Here is a 22986-nt window from a genome sequence, read left to right on the forward strand (position 1 = left end):
TTCCCTTCCGTCGCGCGGAAGGAGAGCGGCAAAGAAAGGAACGCGGACGAGAACGAGCTTATCTCGTCCGCAGGCGAAGCGGAGGTTACTCGCCCCGCGCTCGGTACCGTCGCCGGATGATTCATGCGTTTTACTCCGCGGGGCGGGAGTTTACCCCAATGTTTACCCTCGCCGCCGCTGTAAAACAGCCAGCTGGTTGTTAAGGCACAAGGAGCTCCGGAACCGTAAGCGGTTGCAAAGCTCGAGCGTCAAACGCGACGCGCTTCGTCCGGGGCAAACTGCCGACGTCCTCGGGACACGTCCCACTCCGAGCTCCGGGGGCGGCAGGAGCAGGACGCCTATTCCGCCGTCGCAGGAGGCGAAATATCCTCCAACGTCGCCATCAACCGCTGGCCGCAGCCAGCGACGGGGCGGGGGGGAAAAATAAATAAGGAAGGAGGCTTTGAGGAAAGAAAAAAAAAAAAAAAGAGTTCGGAACAGAGCGTAACAGGCTTCGCGGCGCCCTCGAACGCCGAGCGCGCGACCGCCGCAGCACGGCACGGCCCTCGTTTCGTTCCTCCGGCAGCAGGCACCTGCCGAAAGCCGCGTTTCCGCCCCAAAACACCAGAGCCAGGTTTGCAGGCGCCCCCAAATCCCACACGCACGGGAGCGAGAATTAACCTCTCTTCCCCCCCCCCCCCGCCCCCCCCAAGCTCCGATCACAACTCAGATAACCCAGCCAGCGAGCGGGAAACAAAGCCGAGTTATCGTGCTCCTGAAGCGAAAACACGTTGCAGGAAGAAAATCGGCGCGGAGGCTCGTTAAATCAATTCCTCATGAAGAGAAAAAAAAAAAAAAAGGGAAAAAAAGGGGGGAACTGCGCACTATTTAGCGATTAATTCAGCTTTTCAGGCGTGTTGAGACCAACGCAACGGTGCAAAGTTTTATTTAAAGCCCAAACCGGAGCTCGGTGTTGGCCGAAGGCCGTTACGTGCGGTAGAAAGAGGGGAAAAATAAAGGGGTTCGGGGGGATTTCGAAGCGCTAAAAGGAAACGTAGAGTCTTCTTGTCAAGCGCGGACGGCAGGCACGGACCGAGCCGCACAGCAGTCGCGGCGGCCCCCCCCCCCCGAAATGCTCGGTAATTCGGCGCCCGCTCCGGGGCGGGGGCTCGGCCCCCACGTGAACGCAGCAACCCAGGGGGGGTGGGGGGGTCCCGGGGCTCCGCCGAGGTTCACCGGCGGGCGGGGGCGGGGGGGGGGGGTCCCGGGGCTCCGCCGAGGTTCACCGGCGGGCGGGGGCGGGGGGGGGGGGTCCCGGGGCTCCGCCGAGGTTCACCGGCGGGCGGGGGCGGGGGGGGGGGTCCCGGGGCTCCGCCGAGGTTCACCGGCGGGCGGGGGCGGGGGGGGGGGTCCCGGGGCTCCGCCGAGGTTCACCGGCGGGCGGGGGCGGGGGGGGGGTCCCGGGGCTCCGCCGAGGTTCACCGGCGGGCGGGGGCGGGGGGGGGGGGTCCCGGGGCTCCGCCGAGGTTCACCGGCGGGCGGGGGCGGGGGGGGGGGTCCCGGGGCTCCGCCGAGGTTCACCGGCGGGCGGGGGCGGGGGGGGGTCCCGGGGCTCCGCCGAGGTTCACCGGCGGGCGGGGGCGGGGGGGGGGTCCCGGGGCTCCGCCGAGGTTCACCGGCGGGCGGGGGCGGGGGGGGGGTCCCGGGGCTCCGCCGAGGTTCACCGGCGGGCGGGGGCGGGGGGGGGGGTCCCGGGGCTCCGCCGAGGTTCACCGGCGGGGGGCACGGGACCCGGGGCTCCGCCGAGGTTTACCGGCGGGGGCCGGGGGGGGAGACCCGGGGCTCCGCCGAGGTTCACCGGCGGGCGGGGGCGGGGGGGGAGACCCGGGGCTCCGCCGAGGTTCACCGGCGGGCGGGGGCGGGGGGGAGACCCGGGGCTCCGCCGAGGTTCACCGGCGGGCGGGGGCGGGGGGGGGGGGGGGTCCCGGGGCTCCGCCGAGGTTCACCGGCGGGGGCCGGGGGGTTCCCGGGGCTCCGCCGAGGTTCACCGGCGGGGGCCGGGGGGTTCCCGGGGCTCCGCCGAGGTTCACCGGCGGGGGCCGGGGGGTTCCCGGGGCTCCGCCGAGGTTTACCGGCGGGGGCCGGGGGGTTCCCGGGGCTCCGCCGAGGTTTACCGGCGGGGGCCGGGGGGTTCCCGGGGCTCCGCCGAGGTTTACCGGCGGGGGCCGGGGGGTTCCCGGGGCTCCGCCGAGGTTTACCGGCGGGGGCCGGGGGGTTCCCGGGGCTCCGCCGAGGTTTACCGGCGGGGGCCGGGGGGTTCCCGGGGCTCCGCCGAGGTTTACCGGCGGGGGCCGGGGGGTTCCCGGGGCTCCGCCGAGGTTTACCGGCGGGGGCCGGGGGGTTCCCGGGGCTCCGCCGAGGTTTACCGGCGGGGGCCGGGGGGTTCCCGGGGCTCCGCCGAGGTTTACCGGCGGGGGCCGGGGGGTTCCCGGGGCTCCGCCGAGGTTTACCGGCGGGGGGCCGGGGGGTTCCCGGGGCTCCGCCGAGGTTTACCGGCGGGGGCCGGGGGGTTCCCGGGGCTCCGCCGAGGTTTACCGGCGGGGGCCGGGGGGTTCCCGGGGCTCCGCCGAGGTTTACCGGCGGGGGCCGGGGGGTTCCCGGGGCTCCGCCGAGGTTTACCGGCGGGGGCCGGGGGGTTCCCGGGGCTCCGCCGAGGTTTACCGGCGGGGGCCGGGGGGTTCCCGGGGCTCCGCCGAGGTTTACCGGCGGGGGCCGGGGGGTTCCCGGGGCTCCGCCGAGGTTTACCGGCGGGGGCGGGGGGGGGAGACCCGGGGCTCCGCCGAGGTTTACCGTGTCTCCAGGGGTCCTTGGGCTCCACCGCCCCAGAGACGATGTCCTCGTCGGAGGGAAACGTTACCCGCTTGGCTCCGTGCCTGAGCCGCCCGTCTTCGGCAGCGGCGGCGGACGAGGCCTCCTCGGCGCCGGGCTCCGCCGAGTCCCCGTTACCGGCGGGGTCCCCGTTACCGGCGGGCGGCGGCGCGGCGGGAGCCGGTTGCCCGCTGCCCTCGGCGGCCAGGGCGCTGCCCCGCTCCGCCGCCGCCTCCTCCTCCTCCGGCGGCGGCGGCGGCGGCCCCGGGGGCACCTCCATGGCGGAGCTCTCCCTTCCTCACGGCCCCCCCGGGGGCATCCCTCGGCGGCGGGAGGCCGCTACTCGCCGGCGCCGGCGGACGGGCCCCGCCTGGGCGCGCTCGGGCCCCGCGGGACCATGGAGGGGAGGCGGCGGACGGGCCTGGCGCGGCGGGGACCGGCGGGGACCGGGCAGAGAGCGGCAGCGCGGGGGGGGGGAGCGCGGGAGCCGCCGCGGCGCGCACCGAGAAGAGCCGCCGCCGCCAGCGAGTGCGCCAGCGCGCTGCGCGTCCGCCGCCGCACTTTCGCCACCGCCGGGGGTGGGGGGGAGGGGGAGGGGAGCACACAAGGAGGCGCCGCCGCTGCTCGCCGCTCTCACCGGTCTCGCCCGTTCGCCGCTGCCGCCGAGAGGGGAAGGAAGGAAAAAAAAAAAAAGCCGTAACGGCGGGAACCCCGAGATGGTGGCGAATCTGCGGACGCGGATCGTCACGCACAGCCGCCGGCCGCCGTGGCGGGGGAGGTGGGGGGAGGGCGCGGCACGCAGGCGGCACTTTCGACACGGCGGACGCGGGCGCGCAGCGGGACGGGAGACGAAGGGGAGGGCGGGGAGCAGCGGGCGGAGACCCTCGCCAGCACCGTGAGGCGCCCGCGGGCCGGCGGCGAGGGCCGCACGCAGCCGGGAGCAGACGCGACGAATCAGCAGCGGCGGAAAACCAAGCCGCGTTCCCGAGGCCGCGCCGGCCTCACGTGAGCCGTGACGCACTTCCGACACCGGCCGGGAGGAGGGCGGCGGCGGCCGCGTGGGGCCGCGCCGCGCGGGGGTGACGTCACGAGGCCACGCGGGTCCCCGGATGCCCCACGCGTGTCGGGGGCGGCCGGCGCGCGCCGAGGCGCCGAGTGAGGCCGGCGGTGCGTGTCCGCCCCTCTGCGGGGCTGGGGGGGCACCGTGGGGGGGGTCTATAGGGGCTCTGGGGGGCACTGGAGGGTCTATAGGGGACACTGAGGGCTCTGGGGGGCACTGTGGGGGGTCTATAGGGGCTTTGGGAGGCTATAGGAGCTCTGGGGGGCACTGGAGGGTCTATAGGGGACACTGAGGGCACTGGGGGGTCTATAGGGGCTTTGGGGGGCTATAGGGGCTCTATGGAGAGCACTGGGGGTCTGTAGGGGCTCTGGGGGGCACTAGAGGGTCTATAGGGGACACTGAGGGAGTATAGGGGCTTTGGGGCGCTATGGGAGGCACTGAGAGGGTCTACAGGGGCTTGGGGGGGCTATAGGGGCTCTATGAAGAGCACTGCGGGGGTCTACAGGGGCTTTGGGGGCTCTATGGGGCACTGGAGGGTCTATAGTGGACACTGAGGGCTCAGGAGGGGGCACTGGGGGGAGTATAGGGGCTTTGGGGGGGCTATAGGGGCTCTATGGAGAGCACTGGGGGGGTCTACAGGGGCTTTGGAGGCTCAATGGGAGGCACTGAGAGGGTCTATAGGGGCTGGGAGGGGCTGTAGGGGCTCTATGGAGAACACTGAAGGGTCTTTAGGGGCTTTGGGGGCTCTATGGGGTCTATAGGGGACACTGAGGGCTCTATAGGAAGCACTGGGTGGGCTATAGGGGGCACTGGGGGGGCTACTGGGGGCTCTCTGGGGGGCACTGCAGGGGCTTTAGGAGCGCTATAGGGGGCACTGGGGGAATACAGGGCCTCTTGGGGGGGGGGGGCGGCACTGAGGGCTCTATTAGGAGCATGGGGTGGGGGGTCCATAGGGGCCTTGGAGGCTCTATAGGGAGCGCTGGCGGCTGCATGGGAAATATAGGATGCTCCTTAGGGGCACGGGGAGGGGGTACTGGGGGGCTCGAGCCAGGAGCGACCCCCCTCCTTTTTTTTTTTTTTTTTTTTTTTAAATATAATTTCCCCTTCCCCAGGAGACGCCGCGGTGCCGGTGGGCGTCATCCGCCTGCCGCGGGGGCCGGAGGGCTCCAGCCGCGGCTTCGACCCCGCCTCGCCGCGGTTCCGGGCGCCAGGGGCCGGCGGGGCGCCGGAGCAGCGGCAGCGAGCGGCGCTGCGCGAGCGCTACCTGCGCAGCCTCTTCGCCATGGCGGGCCGGCGCGTGCGCTTCGCCCTGTACGAGCGGGTGAGCGTCGCCGCCGTCTTCGGCGCCTCCGACATCGACGTGCTCAACTTCCAGGTGTCGGAGCTGCAGACGCCGCTGGGCGTGCAGAAGGAGGCCCTGCTCCGCTGCTCCGACATCATCGCCTACACCTTCCACCTCGATTAATAATAATAATAATAATAAAAAAAAAAAACTGGCGCTGCCTCTCCTTTCCCCCTCACTCCCCCACTTCCAGATCCTGCCGGGCGGGACCGCAGGGCGAGGAGGAGCCCCCAGGAAGCCCGGGGAGGGATTTCCCTTTTTTTCTTTTTTTTTTTTTTATTTGATAACAGCACATAACGAACAAAACGCAGCACCGCGCACAGCGTCTCCCGGAGCCGGGGCCGTCAGTGGCGGTAGTGAGGGCTCCGCGAGCGGGACCGGGAACGCCTGTGGAGAGAGACGGGCTGGGTAGAGACGGGCTCCGCGTCGCCCCAGCTCCGCGGCGCCCGCAGAGCCGACGACCGGGGCGGCGGGGAGCCGTGTACGTACCTCCTCGAGGAGCTGTATTCCCGACCTGCGACGCAAGGGAGACGCGGGTGAGGCAGCGCCCACGGCCTCGCGGAAGGGGCGGGCGCCACGGGGTGGCTCCCACGCCCTGCCCGTAGCCGTTTTCCACCCGTTTCCCCTCAAAATAATCTGGTTTCGCGTTCATCTTCCATCACACCCCCCCCCTTTCCTCTTCCTAAAAAGGGCTGGCGGGGAGCCGAGCCCCACTTAGTCCCTTCGCCAAACCCCGCCGCGGCCCCGTTTCGAATCCCTCTCGGAGCGGCCAACGCTCCCAGCCCAAGGAAGGATTTCATATCAGATTTAGGTCGTTCTCGTGTTAAACGTTAGACCGACCCCTCCGCCTTCTGGGCTCTTCGCCCCTGGCTCCGGGCGCGTTCAGGGGTCCCGTTCTCCCGCCCCCATCTGCTGCGGCCCCGCTCCCGAGCCCGGCACTCACTGTATCGCGGCGACGGCGACCGGCTCTGCCTGCTGTACTGCCTCTCCCACTCCTCCCGCTCCTTCTCGCGCCGCTCTCTCTCCCTGCGGGGAAAGGAGGGTTAATCCGGAGGGTTTTCCCCCCCTCCCCGCCTGGAGCCACCCGGAATAGAGGGATGGAAAAGGTTTTTTTTGGTTTTTTTTACTTCATGCGGATCTTCCGGGCCATGGCCCGCAGCTCGTCTTCGCGCTCCTGCAAGAGAAAACGCGCCCTTAGCCGGGCCCCGCCGCGAAAACGGCGCCCGGGGCCGAGCTCGGCCGCAGCCAGCCCTACCTGTCTCTCGTGCTCCTGCTGCAGCATCTTCTCCTGCGCTGCCTTTTTGTCAGCTTTAACTGCGAAGAAAAAAAAAAAAAAAGAGAGAGACGGGAGTCGGCGAGGGGGCGAGAGAGGTGCCAGGGCCTGGCGCGGCGGCACGCGCCCGCCGCAGGCAGCCGGTCCTGCTTACACTGCCGGTTCAGAGCCTTCTGCATGCGGAGCTTCAGCTTCTCCTGCGGCGTCAGCTTGGGCTGCGAGCAAAAGCAGAGGCGCGTGTCAAGGGTGCTGGGGGAACGAGGACACGGTGCAGCCACACTGGACCGGCCCGGGGTTCCCGGCCCCGGAGGAGGAGGTGAGAGATCTCGCGGGGCAGGATCCGAGGGGATCGACTCGGAGGGGGATCGACCCCGGGGGGCCGAAAGTCTCCCTGCCTTCCCCCGGCCTCGCCGTGGCGGACCCCAGAAGGATCTGCGAGGTGCCCGGCCCCGGTCTCGGCGAGATCCCGCGGTGGGGAAGTCGCCAGCTGGACGTACGAACCCCAAACCGCCAGCTTGGAACCTGCCGGCTCCAAGCGCCGGCCCAGGCTTCGGAGCCGCCCGTCCCACCGAGGCGACGGCGCCGCCTCTCCGGCCGATCCCCCCCGATCCAGACCCTGCTCCGAACCCCCTCTGCCCTGCTGGAGGTGCTGCTCCATCTCTGGAGCCAACAACCTGGGCATCAACACCTAAATCTTTGCCCGTGGGGGGCCGAGCAGGGTTCTGAGCCCCCCCGGGCAGGCTGCAGAGCCCGGTCGGAGGCTAAAAGCTCTCCCAGGAAGGGCGGGCAGAGAAACCGGCTACAGGACGGTCCCGGGGCCGTGCCCGCCACGAGCCGGCATCTTTGCAGCCGGGACGGAGCCGCCAGGACCGACCCCCATGGCAGCTTGGCAGCGGGACATGTGCCCCCAAGCAAAGGGGCCGGGGTGGGGGGGACGCTAACGCGTTGCCCGCGCGCCTTGGTGGCACAGAGACGACTGCTGACAATGGCATCGCAAATACGAGCTGCTCCCTGCCGGGGCCTCCCGGAGGAGGACGCACAAGGCCCGGGAGGCGGCACCCGCACCCGCCTCGGCCTGCCCGGGCACGGCCACGGGGCACCCTGCGGGCACGGAGACCCCGGGTGATTCGCACGGGGCCGAGAAGGGGGGCGGCTGGGGGCACCCAAGGAGATTTGGGCAGGGACGGAGCTGGAGAGGACAGCCGCGCCCCGAGCCCACGACCGGCGGCGCGGACGCCTCCCTCCGAGGGCGGCGATGGCTCCCCGGCCGGCGCCTCTGCTCCGCGGAGCAGCGGTGGGGATGCGCTGAGCGCGGGGACGGTCACTGCCTGGGTGCCAGCGCCCCAGAGACGGCCCAGGGCTCGTTGGGCGAAGAGCGAGGCAGCTCCCAGCTTCGTGACCCGCATGGACACCGCTGCGCCGGGCGGCACGCGGGCGTCCCCACTCCATCCTGCGCCGGCCAGGGCCGGGATCCCGGCTCAGGGGAGGCAAGGGGAAGGTCTCACCTCCAACCCCATCCCGACTAGGACTTCCCCACTGCCCCCAGAGCTCAGACCGCTCCGTGCCCCGCTCTCGCCCCAAGCGCCGGTGCCCGGCGAGCCTGAGCTCCAAAGCAGGAGCGGGCTCGAGCGGCGCCGGCACCCGGCCGAGGCGGGGACGGCTCGTGGGGTACCAGGCGCGGCCACGGAGCCGTTCACTGCCACATCCCTGCATCTCCTCCAGCCCGTCCACTACTGTGTCCCTTAGTCTGTTCTGCAGTGATGTGAATTAAACAGGTGAGGTTAAATTCTTACTGACTTTGGCAGCTCCTGTCTCTTTACCAGCAGCAGTGTCAGCCCTAAGAGCAGGGGAAAGAAAAAAAGAGCAGGGATCAGCGCAGGCAGGACGAGCCCCGAGGCCTCCCCGCCGCGAGCCGCTCGTGCTCCGGGTGCTGTTTGCTTCCTCTGACACCCGTAGAGGATCGAGCTCCGCCCCATCCCCAGCGCACGGGGAGAAGCGGGGCGCCCGGCTGCCGCGCGAGGCGACGCGGCCGCCCTCCTCGCGGCCCTTCGCGCTCACTTTTTCAGCTTCTCCCCCACGGCCGGGGACGCTGCGGGCCTCAGCGGCTTCTCTCGCACCGGAGACGCCGACTTGCTGCGGCTTCGCGAATCGCTGGGGCTTCGGCTGCTCGGGCTGCTGCTCCAGTGTCTGCTCGACCTGCCGCCCCGCCGGTAGCGCTCCCCGGATCTGGAACGGCTCCTGGTGTATAAAGCATAGGCTGAGAGATGTGGAGAAACAGGCTCTTACTGCTGCCTACAGCTGAACGGCAGGTTGTAGAGCAAACGGAGCCGAGTTCACCTTGGAGGAGGCTCAAAGAACTGGGAAGAAACAGCCACAAGCTGGGACAATTGAGGGGGAAATTAAATACTGCAGCGGGGCTGGGGGATTCCCTGCTCGCGCAGGTGCCCCATCCCTCCTCTACCGGCTCACCTGGAGCGGCGGCGGGAGCTGTAGCGATACCCCCGGTCGGGGGAATAGGACCTGGAGCGGCGCCGGCTGTCACGCGAGCCCCCTCCCGAGTACCGCCGGCTCCGGCTGCGGGAGCGCGAGTACCGGCGGCTGTGGGAGCGGCAGTAGCGGCTGGAACGGTGGTAGCCGCCGCGGTGCGACCGGGAGCTGGAGCGGGAGCTGGAGGACGAGGAGGAGGACGGAGAGGTGGAGGAGGACGAAGAGCGTCTCCTAGAAGGGACACACGGGGCGAGCGGTTCAGGCACGGGGCGGGCGAAGCAGGGCCGGGACCCCCCGCCGCCCCCAGCGCCAGGCAGAGCTGCCACGCGGAGGCCCGGGCAGCCCCCCGCAAGGAGGGAGGGGACGCGGCGGGATCCCACCGACAGCCCCCAGCACAACGGGTGACCGTGACGGTCACCAATTCCCAATTCCCCTCCCCGACCTCCCAAGGAGCAGCCCGGACGCCCCCTTTCCTTAGGGGCAGCGGAAGGTTTGATTCACACTCGTGTTTCTGCCTCCAAAATCCCCCACCCCACAAACGCCAGGAGGGCCCAGAGGTGCTGCAAAGTCGCTCTCCGTGAGCCGACCGGCTTCGCTCCGATACCGCAACCGCTTCCTCCCCTGCCCTGGCCTAGCAGGAGAGCCAGGGCAGGCACCCCGCAGGGCCCGGCGAGAAGGACCAGGAGCTCCTAGGCAGCCCGGAGCCCCAGACGCCTGCCCCACGGCTCACTGAATCGGGGACACAGCCTCTCTCCGGCCGCCACCTGCTCAAACCTCTCCCCGTCCGCCCCCAGCAGCTCCGCACGGCTCCCTCGGCCCTGCTGCAACGAGCCTTCCGCTCCCTCCCGGGACGCTTCCCCTTCGAGAAGCGCCAGCAGCCCGGCCACGGATGTCGGGAACGTCCCCCGCCAGCGTCTCCGAGCGGAGCCGGCCCGGCTCGGCGCCCGCGAGGGGCTGGGCGGCCCGCCCGGCCCCTGCTGCGCTCTCCGCGGTTAAGGATTGGGAAAGCGAGCCAGATGGGAGAGTTACCGACCGGGAAGAGGCGCTATGACCTGCCGCAGCGCTGCCCGGCTGCCCTGGGGCGGAGCGCTGTTTGCCGAGCGAGGCGGCTTTGCCGGGGACGCCGCCGGCTTGCGCGGACGCCGCCTCTTCGTCGCTGCCGCCGAAGCTGGTGATGAAGGTGATCTTCTCCTCGTGGCCGGGAGACGGCGAGCGGGAACGGGAGCGGGATTCAGAGGTGGACTCTGAGGGAGACCTGCGAGGTGGCCGGGAGGGAAACGGCTTCAGCGCAGCAGAAGGGAGTTGCCGAAAACCTTCCCTCCCAAAAGGAGGGCAGAGTCACCGGATACCGCGTTTCTCCGTGACCCCCCAGAACCAGGACAACCCGCTCTCCCGTCCCTTCCCGCTCACCGTTTGTAGGGATCGTACGTGGGGCTGTCTCTCCGGGCGTAGCTGCGAAAAGAGAGAGGCTGTTAGGGCGGGAGAAGCCTGCGGGAGATCTCCAGGGCACGCAGCCCCCGGCCTCTCCGAAGGCCTTTCCTCAAATGACAGCTTCAGGCGCGTTAGAAAACCACGCTGGCAGAAGGCGGCATCCGCCAAGCTAGGAGGAGCGCTAATTAATTGGTGGAATTAGCGCCAATTAGCACATGAGCAGAGTCGTTGCTAACTACCTTTTAGTTGCTGGCAGCGACCTAAGAAACCAGCTCTTCCCCCTCAGCCAAGGGCTCGCAAGCACCGCAGAACTCCGATTTACGGGCAGAGCCAAAAATGAGAGCTGAAACCTGGCACCTGCCCCAAAGCGGAGGCCGAACCTCAGGAAAAGGGGCCTGGCCTCAGCCTGCACTGCCCCAGCGAGCTCGCACAGCCCACGGGGCCCGGGACAGAGGGTCCCGGAGCAAAGCTGCCTGGTTCGGGACAGCGAAGAGCCGCCCGGACCGCAGGGCGGGACGACGACAAGCCGACGACGACGGCGGCCGAGCCGCGACTCGGCTGGAGGCCGCGGGAGCTCACCTGGGAGGGCTGATCTTCCTCCCTTTCAAGCGTTTCTCTCTGAACTCCCTCCTCTGGCGGCGAGAGCGACGGCCCTAGAGCAGAGCGGCCCAGGAGTTAGGAGACAGGACGGGCTGGGGACGCCTTGCCGGGTGTTTACGAGCCCCCGCCCCGCTCCAAGCGGGGAAGCGGAGGTGCCTCTGCAAGCACGGAGGTGCCCCCTCCGCGCTGCCACAGCTGCCCCGGTGCTCTGGGAGGCTCCCAGCCAGGCCAGCGAGATGGGGCAGGGCTAGCTACAGGCGCCCGTACCGAGTACATGGCCTTCTCCTCTTCCAGGGCTTTGGCGTGTTTAATAGCTTCCGCCTCCTCTTTGTCTTTTCGTAGCATCCTTCGGGAAAGGAAAGAAAAAACACTTTGAATTGGGTGTTGCCAGAGCCCCCAGCCCCTCCGCGGAGGGCACAGGGCTCAGGCGGACGGACCGCGCAGCCATCCGCCAGCAGCAAGGCCCCGGGGTCACCTCGTCCCAGCCAGCACCCAGGAGGGGGCTCTCTGCGCACCCCACGCTGTGGGGAGCCATTTCCAGGGCGCTCGTCCTAGAGACGGGCACATCCACGAAGGATTCGGCCGTCGTCGGGGAAAAGGGAGGCTTCGGGCAAGGCCCTGCCGGGGTCCCGGGGCTTTCCCGGCCCGCCGCAGCCGCGGCCCCAGCTCCGCCGCGAGCCGTACCTGACAAAGTCCCCCTCCGCCATGCCGTACGTAGTCGCCTGCTTGTTCAGGTCGGCCACTTGCTCCTGATTCAACTCGTCCACGTCCACTTCGACGTCTGCAAGCAGAGCACAGGAAGGCTCAGCGCGCTCAGAGCCCCCGGCGGGACAAAGCCCCCACGCAGCAAGGGGACACGTTTCTCCCTCCAGGCCTGGCCGGACTCCTTGAAGCAGCAGTTCAGGGCTGAGCACGGCCTGATTTTTGTGCTGTATTTAGCAAAGTCAAGAGAGCAGGACGCACGACGCCGGATATCCCCTCCGGCAGCCGGAATGGAAACGCTCCTGCGTGCTCCCCTCTATAGGTGTAGCCAGGGAGAGGCAGATTTTGGGCATCGTGTCTGCCAAAAATGGAGTTAAACAGCCCGGGAGAGCTGTCACAGGGCGAGAGCACGTGCAGCAGCAAGGCAGGGCTGTTACCGATATCGGGGATGACTTCGTCTTCGTCCGTGTTGCTGTCCTCCTCGGAGTCTTCCTCATCCCCTCGCTTCTCCAAGGAGTTCTCGAGCTCAGCGACTGTGCTGTCCTCGTACGTGTAGCCGATGGAGGCCTTCTTCTCTGCCAGCCTGGACACAGACACGCTTAGCCCCTGCCTGCTTCTCCCCTCCATCGTGGCCGTTTCGGGCCGAGCGGCTCAGAAAAGCCACCTGGGAAGAGACCGATCCCCTCTCTGCCTCCCTCCCCAGCCAAAGTCGCTGCACTCAGCCCCAGCTCTGGAGGTCCCCAGGACGGCTGCGGCCACGGGGACGCAGGGGACAAACTAGATCCCGCTTTGGAGCGTCGCCCCGGAGCAGCCGAGCAAGGACAGCGCAGGCCAGGGGCTGCTCCGTACCCCCCCAGTACAGACCGCCCTGGGCAAACTGGGGCCAGCCCGAGCGACGGGCACCTCTGCGGCTGGGCAGCCAGCGCAGCCCTAAGGACACGGATGTGACACCCGCTGCCTCCCCCCGAGCCCTTCTCGCACTCACTTCTTCTTCTCGTCTTCGTTTGGCTTCTGGAGTCCCCCATAGAGCTCGTCAATGTAGATCTGATAGAGACACTGCTCCTCCGAGACTGCAATAACACAGAGCGAGAGTTACCTACTTTATACCTGCTTGAGAGAGAACAGTTCAGTTTAAGAACTAATTAACTGCAGCTCGTTAGAGCGCTCGGGGCATTTGGCAGCTCTCCTGCAGCCCAGCCGCCTCCAGGAGGAGAAGGGACAAGCTTGTCCCCACTGCGACCCCACACCAAACGTCGCAGGGAGCGAGGGGGCAGCGGTATCCTGGATAGCTCCCAGCAGGGAACCCGGAGCTGCCATCGGGAATGGCACCTGGCGTTCGCTTTTGCCTCAGCGGAGCCACTTCCAGCTCGGGTTCGACTCCTCCGTTCGCAGGAGACACTTACTGCCGGCAAAGTCGTTCTGCACCAGGCCTCGGTATCGCTCGTAGTTGCACTTTCTCTCATCAGACTCTTGCTCGGGGGAGCTGAGAAAGAGCAAATACAGAGATCGGCACACGCGGGCCGCACTGGGGAGAGAGATTGCCCCAAACCAGCCTCAATTTCTCTCCCGAAGGGATTTGGGGCTTTCAAATCAAGCCAATCCTGAAAAAACCCAGCTCCCTAGATTGTTCAAGCAGGGCAAGGCGAGATCCTCGGTGCGCAGCGAGATCGAGGCTGGGGCTTTCAGGGGAGCAGCAGGTGATTTCTCCACCTGCTGTCGCGCAGGGGATCACACGCTGGTCTGGGATTCCCTGGAAAACCCAGGGCAGGAGCTCAGCTCGTTTTGAAAACTCTCCACCTGAGCACACCGAGGCTGAAAAAGGTAAACAGGAGCAGCAAGCAGGCGTAGGAGGGGAACCTGGCTGCTCTCCACGGAGCCCAGCCCCGGCCGCAGAGGACTTTGTCCCAGCTCCACCTGCCAGCGCCGAACTGGCGCGCGCGAGGCGGGATGGGACCTCCGGGCTCTCTCGGCCCCGCGCCTGAGCAAAAGCGGGGCCAACCCCAGCAGGCTGCTCGAGCCGAGCGCCAAGCGTTCGCCACGCCCGGAGATCCCACAGCCTTTCGGGGCTGCCCCACGGCTCGACTTACCCCCCCCCCACCAAGTTTTAATTACAGCCGTCGTCCCGAGCGCTCTGTAAGGAACCCGTCTCTGCCCTGAGCCGCGCGCTGGGAGCGTCAGCCACACGCGTTGAGCCGGCGCGTCTCGCCCCGCGCGGCTGCGTGGGCCCGGCAGCCCCACGATGACGCCACCGGGCTCAAAAACCTCCGGGGAAACAGCTTCAGAGCGGATCAGAAAAGGGCAAATCCAGGCCCCCGGGGGCCCGGTGCTGGCGCAGCCCTGCCTCGGGTAGCAAGGGCGGCTCCCGAAAACGCCACGCGGCCCCGCGCCTTACATGGGGTTCAGCAGGGGCGGCGTGTACATGGGAATGTAGTCCAGGTGCGCCCGCACGTCGAAGCGGTCGATCATGTTGTTCGTATCCCCCTGCCAGGGCATCCTGCGGGCGAGAGAGAGAGAGAGAGAGGCCGTCGGTGACCAGCTCGGAGCCGGAGCAGCCGCCGGAGGCGATTCCCGTGCCAGAAATAACACCAGGAAGAGCAGGATCCCAGCTGCGACGCGCACGAGCGGCGCACGCCTGCGCGCTCCCTCGCAAGCGAGCGCGCTCCGCTCTCACTGCATTAATCACTGCCTAACGAGGCGGCGGGGGGGGGGGGGAACGAGCTCATTAGCTGCGACAGCGTCTTCTAGAAGCTCTGGCGGGGGAGGAGCTGAGTCCCTCTCGTTGCTTTGATGAAAGCAAACGGCCCAGATTTTATTTCCAGAGCCAGCAACGAAGGAGGGAATCCTACTCGCTCGGCATCTCTGCTAGGGGAAGCGCTAAGAGCGGCAAAGCGCTCGGGAAACGCAGCGACCGCCGGCCAAAAAGCCTCTTTCTAAGGTCCGGCAGGAGATAAATTCAGCCCTCCAAAGGGACCTGCGAGTCTCCTGCCAGCCAGGCTCGTGTTTTAAACGGCCCCACAAAGGGAAGGCGACAGCTCCGGCGAGCGGGGAGAGCACGTCCCTGCCGCGCACACGCGCGCGCGGCTACTCACATGTTGACGGGGCTCTCGGCGGCGAGGGCGACGGCCGAGTCCAGGTGCACCTTGCAGGCCCGGCCGTGAACCTGGAGGAACTGGGCCGGGTCCTTTTTCTAGAAGGAGCAGAAAAGCCGAGAGTTTCAGGGATTTCCACGGGCGGGGGCCGTTCTGCCCGCGCAGGGTCGAGGCAGGCGGACAGAAGCAGGGCACCCGCGGCGCTGCCCGCGGTTAGGCGGCGACGGCTGCCTTTTTAATTTTTTTTCGCCTCCCTTTTCCAGCCCCAAAACTGCAGTTAAGCACCGACGAGATTCCCAAACGCCCCAAATCGGTGCTTCCTGCCTCCGCGGAAAAGCCTGTCGGGGACCGAGTCTTCCCCCGAGGCTCTTCGCGCTGCTCTGGACCGCAAGCAAAGCCCCGCGGCGAGGCAACGCTCCCGGGGCGGCCCCAGCCCCGCGGAGGGGCGGCAGCGCGGCCGGACCGGGGCCGAACCGCGGCCGGGTCCGTGGCGGTCGCGAGCCCGCCGGGGCGGTGGGGGGGGGGTGTGTGTGTGTTTTTTGGGGGTGGGGGGGGGGACTCACGATCTTCTCGTAGTACTCGCGGCGGCGCTCCGCTCGCTTCTTGTAGTCCACCATCATGCCGCGGAGCTTGCGCTCGTGCTTGCGGGCCTCGTGCCACATCGCGCTGTCGCCGGGGCGGCGCGGAGGGGGCGGCGGCGGCGGGGGGGGGGGAGGCGGCGGATGCACCGGCGGGGCGGGGAGGGGGGGGCGGCCGCTTTCCCTGCCTGGCGTTAGGGAGCCGTTAGGCGGCACGGAGCCTCCGTGGGGCCCGCAGCCACCCGGGAAGAGGCAGGAGGGGGGAGGGGGCGGGTTGCGTGGGGGGGGGGGGAGGGAAGAGGGGGGTGCGTGGGGGGGAGGGGGGGCGCGCAGGCTCCCCCCGGGCTGGGTGAGGGAGGGGGACACAGCGCGGGGGGGGGGTAGAGGTGACAGGGAGGGGGACGCGGTCCCCTCCCCCCCCCCCCAAGAACGAGAGATGAGGAAGAAGAGCTGGAGGGGGGGAAGAGGGTGTTGGCGGGGGGGGGAGGGGGGAGGCACCGGGCACCCCCGGGGCAGGGACCGGGACCGGACCGGGGGGGGGGGGCCGGGAAGAGCCCGGGGGAGGCCCCGGGAAGGTGGTGGAGGGGGGGCGGTGACAGCGGGCAGAGACGGGCTGCAACCGCCGCCGCCGCCGCCGCCGCCGCGCAGCCCCCCGGCGCCCCGCGCTGCCGCCGCCGCCGCCGCACGGGACGGAGCTCGGTAGGAGAAGGGGAGGGAAGGGGGAGGCGCCCCCGCGCCGCCATTAAGCACTCACCGCCGGGCCCGCGGCCATAGACCGACCCGGAAGCGGAAGCGAAGCCCCACGGAGGGGCGGGGCTGCGGGGGAGAGAGGGAGGGAGGGAGAGAACGGCGCGCATTGGAGCAGGGAGGTCACGTGGTACGGGAAGGGGCGAGGCCTCCGGAGGGCACCGCCCCCCCAGCTGGGCGGGGCCTGGCTGCGCGACGTTTATGGTTAAAGGGGCGGAGCCTGGGCGAGGGGGGCGGAGCCTGGGCGAGGGGGGCGGAGCCTGGACTGGGCCAGTTCTGGTTACACCGTGGGGACCGGGCCGGACCCGTCCCAGTCTCCGCGGGGAACTGGGCCCAGTCTAGGAGCCCGGGAGAGAACTGGGCCAGTCCCAGCGCTGCTCCCCCAGGGGAAACTGGGCCAAACTGGGCCAGGCGCTGGGCCCCGGCGGGACCCCGGCGCGGGGGGGGCCCGAGCGGCGCCGAGCCCGGGCTTTCCCAGAGCCGCGCCGGGAATTTCCACCACGAACCAGTTTGCCCAGTAGTACCGTCCTCGCGCGGGGCTCCAGCTCCCCACGCAGCCGTGGACGAGGCCCCCAAATCGCCTCCTTTTGCCCCCAAACCCGAGGCGCCGGGGGCACCCGTGGTTGGGGGGCGGGGGGGGGGGGGCCAGGACGAGAGCGGCGCCGGGAGTCGATCGCTTTATTAACCCCCCTCCGTCTCCCTCGTACAGAGAAGGACGCCGAGGCCCAGAGCGGCTGTGCGGGGCCCACCTACCCCCCCCCCGGGGTCCCCAGCACCCTGGGGAGGGGGTGACAGAGGTGCTGGGGGGGGGGGGGGGGGACACACGCACCCCACCACCCTCCGCCCCTATAAATATAGTGCAAAAGGGGCTCGGACCGGGGCGGGGGGGAACCGAGCGCGGCGGGGGCACCGGGCCGCCCCGGGGAGGGGACCAGCCGGCCTGAGGTGGGGCGGGGGGGGGGGGGAGGCAGAGAGGGGAACGAAGCGGGGGGGGAGGGGGCTGCTGTCCCCAAGTCCGTGGCGTGGTGGTGGTGGGGGGGGGGTAGGGGTGTCCCCCCACCCCACCCCACCCCCTTCAGCCGTCGCCCAGGCGCAGCTCCAGCTCGGCGCGGTCGCACGCGTCCTTGTAGTGCCCGGGGAACATGTTGGTGCCCACGAGGCTGGCGGTGCCGTGGGGCTCGGCGGGAGGGAAGGGGGCGGCGGGCGGCGAGCCGTAGGGCTCGGCCAGCAGCTCGGGGCCCAGGCAGCCCCCCAAGTCCATGGCCGGGGCGCAGGCCGCCGGCAGCCCCAGCGGGGCCAAGGGGCCGTAGAGCTGCGCCAGGGCGTCGAAGGGCTCCGGCGCTGCCTCCAGGGTGCCGAACAGGGCCAAGGCGTCCTCTGGGGGGGGGGGGGGAGAAGGGAAGACATGCCATGAACTGGGGTAATTAGGGCAGGGGGGGGGGGAAGTCCTGTGGCATTAGGGACAACCCCACTGCCAGGGTGGAGGGATTTGGGGGCCCTTTTGGACCCCCCCCCCAGGGCCAGATACGGGCTCCAGAGGCTTCTCCCTACACCAGGGAGGACCCCAGTGTCCGGGGGATCCCTAAGGGCTTCTCCCAACTCCAGAGGATCCTAAGGTTGGGGGGGGGAACACATGGGAGCTCCCCCCTACTCGGGGGGGGGGGGCAGTGTCCTGGGGATCCCTGAGGCCTTCTCCCAACTCCAAGGAGACCCAGGGGCACCCTCCAAGTCTGAGGAACACCCTAATGTTGGAAGGGGGTCCTGAGGCCTCTCCTGCCCCCCCCCCCGGGGGGGGGGGCTTCTCCAACTGCCCAGGGGCTGTAGGGGGCCCCTGCTACCCTCCCCGGATGTCCCCCAGCCCAAGGGGACCTGGGGAGCCCAGGAAGACCCAGGTATTTGGGGACGTCCCCTCTGCGGGGGGGGGGGGGGGGGGGGGGGGGGAGGATGATGATGATGCAGAGCTGGGTCAGGCTGAGGCTTTGCCAGCTCAGGCCGTGACACAGCTGCTGGCCAGGCCCTAATCGCTGTCCCCAAATCTGTCCCCCCCACCCTCACCCCCCCCCCCCCCCCCGCCAGGAACCCACCTGCAGCCGACAGCGGAACAAAGTGATCCATGTATCCAGGCGGCTTCTTCCTCCTCTTGGCTTCAATCCCGTATGGATCTGGGGGGGGGGGGAGCATCACGGCGTGGAGCCACCAGCCCCAGGGAGGGAGCCCTCCCCCCCCCCCCCGAGGAGGTCTCGCCCCCCCCCCCACCACGGGGGTCCGCCCCAGCACCCACCTGAGCCCGAGAGCTCCTCCAGGACGTCGGGCATCCCCCGCTTCCGCTTCACGTTCACCCCATAGGCGTCTGTGGGAGGGGATGGGGGGGGCATGAGCGTGGGGGTCTCCCCCCATCACCTGGGGTGACTTAGGGACCCACCTCTCGCACGATGACACCAGGTTTCTCCCCCCCCCCCCCACCAGCTGTAGGGGACAGCGGGGACGACACATCCCACCCGCCAGGGATCGGCCCCGATCCCCCCTCCGCGTCCTTGCGGGGTCGGACCTTGAGCCCCCCAACCCCGCGGGTCCCGTCCCCGAACCGCGGGCCGCACCTTGCCGCCCCCATCCCCATCCCCACATCTCTGTGGGTCCCGTCTTGCAGCTCCGGGACACGTCTCCATCCCTCAAGACCACGTCCCCGTCCCGTGGGCCACGTCCCCGCTCCGGGTCACCCTCCCGCAAGCCTCATCCCCACGCCGGGGGGTGGGGTGGGGGGGATGGAAGGGGGGGGGTGGGTGCACCCCCACCCGCGGGGCCGCGCACCGTGGTCCTTGGGCAGGTAGGTGAAGCGGAAGGACTCGCTGCAGACGCTGTCGGTGAGGCGCTGCAGGAAGACCTCCACCTCCACGGGCTCGGCGAGCTCCAGGTGCTGGTACGGCGGCGTCTTGAACACGATGGCGACCTGGCGGTGCACGTCGGCCTGCGAGAAGTCGGCCCGCGCTTCCCACGCCTCCTTGCGGAAAACCACCGCGATGTCCTCTGCCGGGGGGGGGGGGGGGGGGGGCAGCGGGCTCAGGCAGGACCCCCGCCAGCACCCAGCATCCACCCCCCCCTCCAACCCTGTGTTGTGAGCCGGAGCTCTCCCCTGCAGCACCCCAGGGTCCCTTCTCTTACCCCAGGATCCCCCCTACCAGCACCCACCGCGTCCAGCAGCACTAGTGTGTGTGTGGGGGGGGGGGTCACAGCTCATGTCCCCAGATTCTTTTTGGGCCCATCCTCAAATCCTTCAAGCGCCCCAGTCCCCTCCAGCTTCCGTCGCCTTCCCTCACCCCCACCCTCGCTTCCTGGGGGTGGTAAATCGGCACCCACCCGGGGTCGCAGGGCTCCCGAAGCGCCCGCCAGTACCTTTCTGGACCTTGTCACAGAGGAGGTAGAGCTCCTCGCCGCCCGTGCAGGGCCCGCTCTCCTTGTTCATCCGGCAGATCCTCAGCTCCGACGTGTTGGTGGACTCTGTGGGTGCCAGGGCACGGCTCAGGGGCACGGTCAGCACCCTCGGGCGCCGTGCCCCCTCGTGACGCGCAGGCGGGAGCCCACGGCCTCCCCGGGGAGTCCAGCGGTGCGGCAACGGCGACGTGGCTCTGAAACTGCGCCGGGCTCGGGCAGCGGGGAATCTCCTACCAGGATCATCTCTTCCCGAGCATCCCTAGCACTGGCCCCCACGGGACACAGGTGACCGGACAACCTGCCCACGGGGGACCGGCTCCCCATCAGGACACCGGTCACAGGGGACCGTCCCTGGCCAAACCTTGCAGCCCAGGTGAAGAACAGCACCCAGGGAGGCACCGGGGGCCCAGCTGAGCCCCCCCCCCCCAGCGATCCGAAGCCCCCCGCTTCCCTCCACGTACTCTTGTCGAAGATGGGCTCCGACAGCACAGGGCTGAGGTGCTGCGTCTGCCCGGAGCTGTCCTGGTAGGAGGCCTGGAAGCAGATCCTCACCACGTTCATGTCCACCTCCTGATGGTTCTTGAGGGACCCAGCTAAGGGAAAAGAGAAGGCAAAAATCAGCTGCCGCCCAGGACCGGGACTCAGCACCCTGGAAACACCTCTGCTGGAGCCACCCACCTTTGAAGGGGTCGATGCCCAGCTGCAGCTTCTTCTCTATCGCCGTCTCGATCTCCTTCTTCTTCACGCACTGGATGCCGAGGTTGCTAAAGCTGCCGGGGGGAGCAGAGACACGATGGAGAGGCAGCTTCTCCCCACGAAATCCGAGGACACCCAGGCACCTCGCTCCTCCCAGCCTGTCCCTGCCCGGCCTCCAAGCATGCTCCAACCCCCGGGGCTTCCCACCCTCCTGCTCCACCTCCGAGACCCCACAGTTCCCCCTCCCAGGGGATGCAGGCCACGAGCCATCTCCAGCTCCAGGACGGCGCCTCCGCGAGCCGATGCCGGGGCCCCACGGGATTCGCGCCGGCGCAGCCCCACCTGTGCTTGGGGTTGGTCTGGGGTTTGAGGACGACCTCGCAGAGCCCGTTGCTGCAGTCCTTGCCCACGAGGCCGTGGGGGTGGACGCGGTACGGCCAGTCCTTCCACACCAGGCACGCCGTCACCTTCACCTCGGGGATCGCCTGGCAGTTCACCAGCTGGCGGGACACGAGCTGTGGGCACCGCCTCGACGCGGGGGGCACCGGGGACGTGGGCACCCCTGCATCCGTGGGGCTCCTGCGGTCCGAGCACCCCCCTTCCACCCACGGGGCTCCAGTACCCCCCGGCAACCCCAGGGCTCCGAGTCTCTGGCACTCAGGAGTCAACAGCACCGACGCAGCTTCAGCACCACCCCCAGCACCTGCACAGCTCCAGCATCTCCCCAGCACCCCACATCCACGGGGCTCCAGCATCCCCCTCAGCACCCACCTGGCTCTGGCACCTCCCCAGCATCTCCCAAAACCCACGGAGCTCCGGACATCCCAGGACTCCGGCCCTCAGCACCCACAGGACCCCGCGATCCCCGTCTCCGAGTGAGTACGGTGCGGCGGGCCGCCTCCGAAGCTCACCTCGATGGCCGGCAGCGTCTTGCTGGCGTCGGTGCTGCTCTCGCCCAGGATGCTGCCAGCGGAGCGGCCCTCGCACTCGTAGCGGAAACGCATGCCCCGCTGCTTGGGCTGCTCCGTGATCACCAGCTTGGGCGGCTCCAGCAGCTCCTCTAGCTGGTCCTTGCCTGGAGACCAGCGGTGCCGCCCGCTGGGGCCTGCCGTGCCCCGTGGCACCAGCTTGGGTGACAGCGAGAGGGTGCTGAGGCTCTGGGCGAGCTGGGGTGAGCGGGCGTCAGCGGGCAGCAGCGGGGCACCGGGGCCACACGGGGTCCCATAGGGCACCAGCCCGGCCGGGCAGGGCTCAACGGGGCGCAGCGGCCGGGCAGCCAGCGCAGGGCTGGAGCCGCGGGCCACCAGCTTGGCCGAGCCCTTGGGCAACGACTTGGGCAAGGCGGGGGCCAGATCCGGCTGGAAACCGTCCTCCTTGATGAGCTCTTCGATGATCTCTGCGGGACGAGGAGGGGCATCAGGGCTGTCCCGGGACGGGAATGACGGCCCCGAGCTCCCCGCGAATCCCTCGACGCCTGGCCCCGACGACACCCACGTGCCAGCGACGGAGGGACCGGCCGGATCCTGCTCTGTTTCCACCCGCAAATGTCTCCTCTGTGCTCAGGACACAGCTGGGGGACGATGATGCCACGTCCCCTCCCTCCCATCGCGTCCCCACGGATGCAGCTCAGCCTTTTCCGGCCCCTGAATTCCCCACTCGCAGTGCCCCGGAAAATGACGAATCCAGCTGTTCCAGGCGCACGTGGGGACCCCCTCGCCGGAGGTCTCCGGCTTTGTCACCCGTGGCTCCGGGATGCCGCCCCGGCTGAGGTGTCACCGACGCACGGGACTACGCTCACCGGCCCCCCGCAGTCCACTCACCTAAATCGTCTGGAGGAGAAAAAAAAAAAAAAAAAAGGAAGAAAAATAGAAAAAAAGAAAAGAAAAAAATGAGGCTCCCTGCCCCAACCTGCACCCTAGGAGGCCCCCGAAGCCGCGAGGGGCAAGCAGGGCTCTCCCGGGGCCCTGCCACCCTGAGCACGGTAGGAAGGGGGGGTCGGGGGGCTCTTACCGGCCACCGGTGCAGCATGCGCCATGGCCAGGCCGGGATCCTGGAGGGCAGCTCCTGGGGGGACACCGGCACCATCACCCCGAGCTGCACCCACCCGGCCCCACCTAACGGGGGTGGGAGACCTCGGCCTTCTGCCCCCTCGAGGGGCAGCGACTTGGGGAGAGGTCTCCGGGATCAGACACCTCCCCCCCACACACACACCCCAGGCAGGACTAGGGGGTCCCCAGGGTCACAGCTCCCCTTGGGGTGGGGATCAGGGTGCCCCCCAAAATGATTTGGGGGTCTCCAGGACTGTGCCCCCCTCAATAAGAATTAACTGCTGCCAAACCCGCTCAGGACAAAGATCGAGGGGCCCCCAAACTCATGCCCCCTCGACAGGGATTTGCTTCCCCCAAAACCTCCCATGACAGAGATTAGGGGGGGTCCCCAATACCGTGTCCCCCAACCCACCAGGGATTTCTCCCCTTAGAGCAGGGATGGGGAGTCCTGAGGACCCTGCCCCCCCCAAGGGGGAGAAGCCAGGAGGGGACTCTAAGACTGTGCCCCCCCCCCCCATGAGGGGTCTGCCCCCAACGCAAGCACCGGGGTGATCTCCAAGATCATGCTCCCCCCCCCAAGAGGAACTGGGGGGTCCCCAAAACCATGCCCCCCAACCAAGGGGTCTGTCCCTCACCCCCTGACAGGCACCGGGTGCT

The 22986-nt window shown here is 69.0% G+C and overlaps 4 protein-coding genes across 5 annotated transcripts in view; 1 reads left to right on the top strand and 3 right to left on the bottom strand.

Annotated features, from left to right (window-relative positions):
• The window catches only part of PPP1R37 (protein phosphatase 1 regulatory subunit 37), a 28718-nt gene extending 25591 nt beyond the window's left edge, over nt 1-3127 (bottom strand). Inside the window, exons 1-2 of the mRNA XM_062598200.1 lie at nt 3122-3127; nt 2830-3079 (exon numbers count right to left, since the gene is read on the bottom strand). Of these exons, the coding sequence (XP_062454184.1) occupies nt 2830-3079; nt 3122-3127 (256 nt within the window). The remainder of the gene's footprint in view (nt 1-2829; nt 3080-3121) is intronic.
• A 607-nt stretch (nt 3128-3734) lies between these two features.
• GEMIN7 (gem nuclear organelle associated protein 7) lies at nt 3735-5419 on the top strand. The gene is made up of 2 exons (XM_062598273.1): nt 3735-4014; nt 5020-5419. Exons 1-2 carry the CDS (start codon nt 3957-3959, stop codon nt 5370-5372), a joined length of 411 nt encoding a protein of 136 aa, XP_062454257.1. The 5' UTR covers nt 3735-3956; the 3' UTR covers nt 5373-5419.
• A 102-nt stretch (nt 5420-5521) lies between these two features.
• Nucleotides 5522-15560, bottom strand: CLASRP (CLK4 associating serine/arginine rich protein). 2 transcript variants are annotated; one of them, XM_062598277.1, is made up of 20 exons: nt 15395-15560; nt 14832-14929; nt 14135-14236; nt 13146-13225; nt 12728-12812; nt 12180-12325; nt 11725-11821; nt 11308-11386; nt 11020-11093; nt 10420-10461; nt 10043-10264; nt 8992-9240; nt 8581-8760; nt 8320-8359; nt 6677-6737; nt 6505-6563; nt 6377-6423; nt 6193-6275; nt 5739-5763; nt 5522-5636 (listed from the first exon to the last, which is right to left on the bottom strand). In XM_062598277.1, the coding sequence occupies exons 1-20, from the start codon at nt 15491-15493 to the stop codon at nt 5594-5596; spliced, it is 1911 nt and encodes a 636-aa protein (XP_062454261.1). In that variant the 5' UTR covers nt 15494-15560; the 3' UTR covers nt 5522-5593. The 2 variants fall into 2 exon arrangements, 1 of the variants encoding a protein (XP_062454261.1); XR_009961052.1 differs by lacking the exons at nt 5522-5636; nt 5739-5763; nt 6193-6275 and having other exon boundaries at nt 6390-6423; nt 8316-8359.
• A 1257-nt stretch (nt 15561-16817) lies between these two features.
• RELB (RELB proto-oncogene, NF-kB subunit) lies at nt 16818-21847 on the bottom strand. Its single transcript, XM_062598302.1, has 10 exons — nt 21776-21847; nt 21193-21677; nt 20624-20781; nt 20264-20355; nt 20047-20178; nt 19547-19651; nt 18965-19180; nt 18438-18506; nt 18241-18318; nt 16818-17533 (listed from the first exon to the last, which is right to left on the bottom strand). The coding sequence occupies exons 2-10, from the start codon at nt 21283-21285 to the stop codon at nt 17232-17234; spliced, it is 1245 nt and encodes a 414-aa protein (XP_062454286.1). The 5' UTR covers nt 21286-21677; nt 21776-21847; the 3' UTR covers nt 16818-17231.
• Nucleotides 21848-22986: the final 1139 nt, after the last annotated feature.

Source organism: Rhea pennata, chromosome 32, assembly GCF_028389875.1.
Source record: "Rhea pennata isolate bPtePen1 chromosome 32, bPtePen1.pri, whole genome shotgun sequence".
Lineage (NCBI taxonomy): Eukaryota > Metazoa > Chordata > Aves > Rheiformes > Rheidae > Rhea > Rhea pennata.

Bases quoted from the DNA above. Each gene is read 5' to 3' on its own strand.
- GEMIN7 (XM_062598273.1), top strand. From the start codon at position 3,957: ATGCCCCACGCGTGTCGGGGGCGGCCGGCGCGCGCCGAGGCGCCGAGT. The intron at 4,015-5,019 runs GTGCGTGTCCGC...CCCCTTCCCCAG, and splicing joins GGCGCCGAGTGAGGCCGGCG to GAGACGCCGCGGTGCCGGTG.
- RELB (XM_062598302.1), bottom strand. From the start codon at position 21,285: ATGCGTTTCCGCTACGAGTGCGAGGGCCGCTCCGCTGGCAGCATCCTG. The intron at 20,179-20,263 runs GTGGGTGGCTCC...CTTTTCCCTTAG, and splicing joins GGGCATCGACCCCTTCAAAG to CTGGGTCCCTCAAGAACCAT. The intron at 17,534-18,240 runs GTGGGTTCCTGG...CCCCCCCCCCAG, and splicing joins TGTTCCGCTGTCGGCTGCAG to AGGACGCCTTGGCCCTGTTC.
- CLASRP (XM_062598277.1), bottom strand. From the start codon at position 15,493: ATGTGGCACGAGGCCCGCAAGCACGAGCGCAAGCTCCGCGGCATGATG. The intron at 11,387-11,724 runs GTACGGCTCGCG...CCTTTCCCGAAG, and splicing joins GCGGAGGGGGACTTTGTCAG to GATGCTACGAAAAGACAAAG. The intron at 11,094-11,307 runs GTACGGGCGCCT...GCTCTGCTCTAG, and splicing joins AGGAGAAGGCCATGTACTCG to GGCCGTCGCTCTCGCCGCCA.